The 2,947-nt window shown below is 42.6% G+C and overlaps 1 protein-coding gene across 1 annotated transcript in view; it reads left to right on the top strand.

Annotated features, from left to right (window-relative positions):
- USP30 (ubiquitin specific peptidase 30) overlaps positions 1 to 2,947 on the top strand; it is a gene marked incomplete in the record, with an annotated part of 33,469 nt that overhangs the window by 5,646 nt on the left and 24,876 nt on the right. The window contains 2 exon segments of the mRNA XM_027773076.1: positions 1 to 36; positions 2,240 to 2,422. Coding sequence (XP_027628877.1) covers positions 1 to 36; positions 2,240 to 2,422 — 219 coding nt within the window.

Raw genomic sequence — 2,947 nt, 5'->3', positions numbered from 1 at the left:
GGGGTCCCATGACAGAAAGAAAGAAGCGGAGAAAAGGTAAGAACGAGGCCGCTGCATCACCGTCTGTCAGCCAACCCGTCTCCTGAAGACAGTACAGAGAGGGGGGAGTGGGTCATTTTTAGTTCTCTCGTATTATTAAACAAGGACTTCAGTTTTTGAAACAATACTTTTACATCAACTCATTATTGTACACTCTGACACCCTGTAATAAAAAGGTTGTTGTTTCGGTCCCTCTGCAGACTTGAGTTTGAAGCATGCTTTGTAATGAAAAATGTCAAGTGACTTAATTGTCTATGATCTCATTAATATGGCAGTTGTGTTTTTCAGTAGTACGACTGTCTATGACATGCTTTGTGGTTTCTCTGACTAGCTGCTAGTAACCAGTCAGTTTCAAATTAATTTCTTCATTAATAAAACATCAATTTCATTCTAGAATTATTTTATTTATTTATTTTAATTTGAATAGAAATGGACAGAGTAAAAGAGAGCAAGGGAAAGCAAAAAAGCAAGCTGCCAGGTCTGGGACTCCAAGAGCCATCAGCCATGTGGGAGTCCAACGCCCTTAACCACCACGCCACCTGCTGGCCCCAATTTCCTTTTTAAAAAATATACCCCCACACTCCCCTTCCCTTTTTTCAGAGAGATTTTTGATAGAGGGTACATGTGCTCACCAGGGAGACAGAAAGTGAGAAATCACTCCCCCCCAGGGGTAATGTCCATGCCACAATCCTTTCTTTTCCATTCTCCTCTAAGGATTCTGACCCACATGTACATATGTCCAGCATGAGTTCCAAGACTCGGGTCTAGGACTCCAACTGTGATTGGCTATGTGGGAGTCCACCGCCTTAACCACTATGCCACTACCCCCCCTTTTAAAGTCATGTTGCTCTTTTTAACATTGATTAAAATTCAGCAAAAAAAGAAAAGGATAGAGTTAGCAAAAATTGCTCTTTGTTGACTCTGGGGATGGTTATAATTGGAATTAATTATACCTTCTCTCCTTTTGTTCATGTTTAAGAATTTTTATAATAAGTTTTTTTTAAGAGTTTCAGCAAGAGAGACCAGCAGGTGGCGTGGTGATTAAGGCGCTGGACACTCCCAGATGGCCAACCACGGTTCAAGTCCTGCACCTGGTGGCTTGCTTTCTCACTTTCCTCTCTCTCTGTGCGTGTCTCTCTTTGGTCAAATTAAAATGAATGAATGAATAAATTAATTAATTTAAAAAAAAAAGATTTTCAGCAAGAGGGACTGGCAGGTGGCATGGTGGTTAAAAGTGCTGGATTCCCAGGGAACCAGCAGTTAGTGTAATGGCTATGTCGCTGGACTCTCACGTAGTCGACCGCGGTTCGCATCCCGGACCCGGTGGCTTAGAACTCACGCCGGGTGCGTGTGCGTGCGTGCCCAAGATCTCGAGAGGAGAATGGAGGAGAAGGGATTGCGGCGTGACCATCCCCCCTGGGGGGTGATTTCTCGCTTTCTGTCTCTTATGTCTCTCTCTGTCTGGTTGGCGAGCGCACGCGCCCTATAGCGAAAACCTCTCAAAAAGAAAAAAAAAGTGCTGGATTCCCACATGCTGACCATGGTTCAAGTCCTGAACCTAGAAGCTTGCTTTCTCGCTTTCACCGTCTCTCTCTCTCTGGTCAAATAAAAAAATAATAATAATAAACGGAATTAAACAAATTAATAAAATAAATAAATATAATAACAAATAGAGTTAAATAAATATATTAATTTAAAAAAAAAAGATTTTCAGCAAGAGAGGGAAATATCAGATTGTGTTGATCTGTTTGCAGAAAAACTGATTAGAATTGGTGTTGTAGTGTCCTTCCCAGTGGTTGTTAATGTAAGAACAAAATCATTGTCCTGGGGGAGCAACAACGGAACAATTGTTTTCTTTTGTCCTGAAAACCACTGCTTGCTTATTAAAGAAGAGAGACAGTGAGATGAGGGCAGGAAAAAGGAGGAGATGGTTACTGAAAGTTTTATTCATTTCATATGGACCCAGCTGAGCCACATAGTGTCACACATGATGGGGACCTATCCTCGGGTCACTCACAGTTTGCCAGAGCAGTATCAGGACCAGAGTGCCTGGCCCCTAACCTCTGAGAATAAGGACTTGCTCAGGTGGGGATTCTAAATTTAAGGCTGCATTGTAGAAACTCTGGGTCCCGAAAAGGAGAGGACAGAGAGTGGGTCAGTTCCAGTTGATAGGCTGTTTTCTTCTCCTACTTCTTTTTAGGACTGGTTCCCGGCCTTGTTAATTTAGGGAACACCTGCTTCATGAACTCCCTGCTTCAAGGTTTGTCTGCCTGCCCTGCCTTCATCAGGTGGCTGGAAGAGTTCACCACCCAGTACACCGGGGATCAGAAGGAGCCTCCCCAACACCAGTATCTCTCCTTAACCTTGCTGCAGCTCCTGAAAGGTACCTGGCTGCGAGTTCAAAGGGGGTTATGTGCACTTGCAAAGGTGATCCGATGACAGGCAAAGGCTAATAGCTTTATTGTAGAAAAATATTGTATAGATTGTTAGGAGAAAAATACTGAGAGCTCAGTAGAGGCAAACAGTTGTTTTTTTGTTTGTTTGGGTTTTTTTTTGTTTGTTTCATTTCTTTCTTTCTTTCTTTCTTTCTTTCTTTCTTTCTTTTTTTTTTTTTTTTTAATGCCAGTGAGTGTGTACATGCATGAGGAAGAGAGACAGTGAGATAGCATCCCCACAACGGGGCCTGATCACCCTGCAGTCCTTTTCCCTCTATATTTCCATCCTGTCAGGATCCTGGACATATGTATGTGTGCCTGACATGTTTTCCTGGCTGCCAGGGCTGGGATTCAAACCCTGGTTGGCCATGTGGAATCTGGTTCCCTCTACACAGTGCTTAACCACTGAGTTACAAGGCTGGCCCAAGTTTTTCTTTTATTTTAATCAAAGATGGAACTTTTTTTTTTTTTTT

This window comes from Tupaia chinensis, unplaced genomic scaffold (assembly GCF_000334495.1).
Source record: "Tupaia chinensis unplaced genomic scaffold, TupChi_1.0 Scaffold000320_1, whole genome shotgun sequence".
In the NCBI taxonomy this organism is placed as follows: domain Eukaryota; kingdom Metazoa; phylum Chordata; class Mammalia; order Scandentia; family Tupaiidae; genus Tupaia; species Tupaia belangeri.
This window is presented reverse-complemented; position numbering and strand designations above follow the sequence as displayed.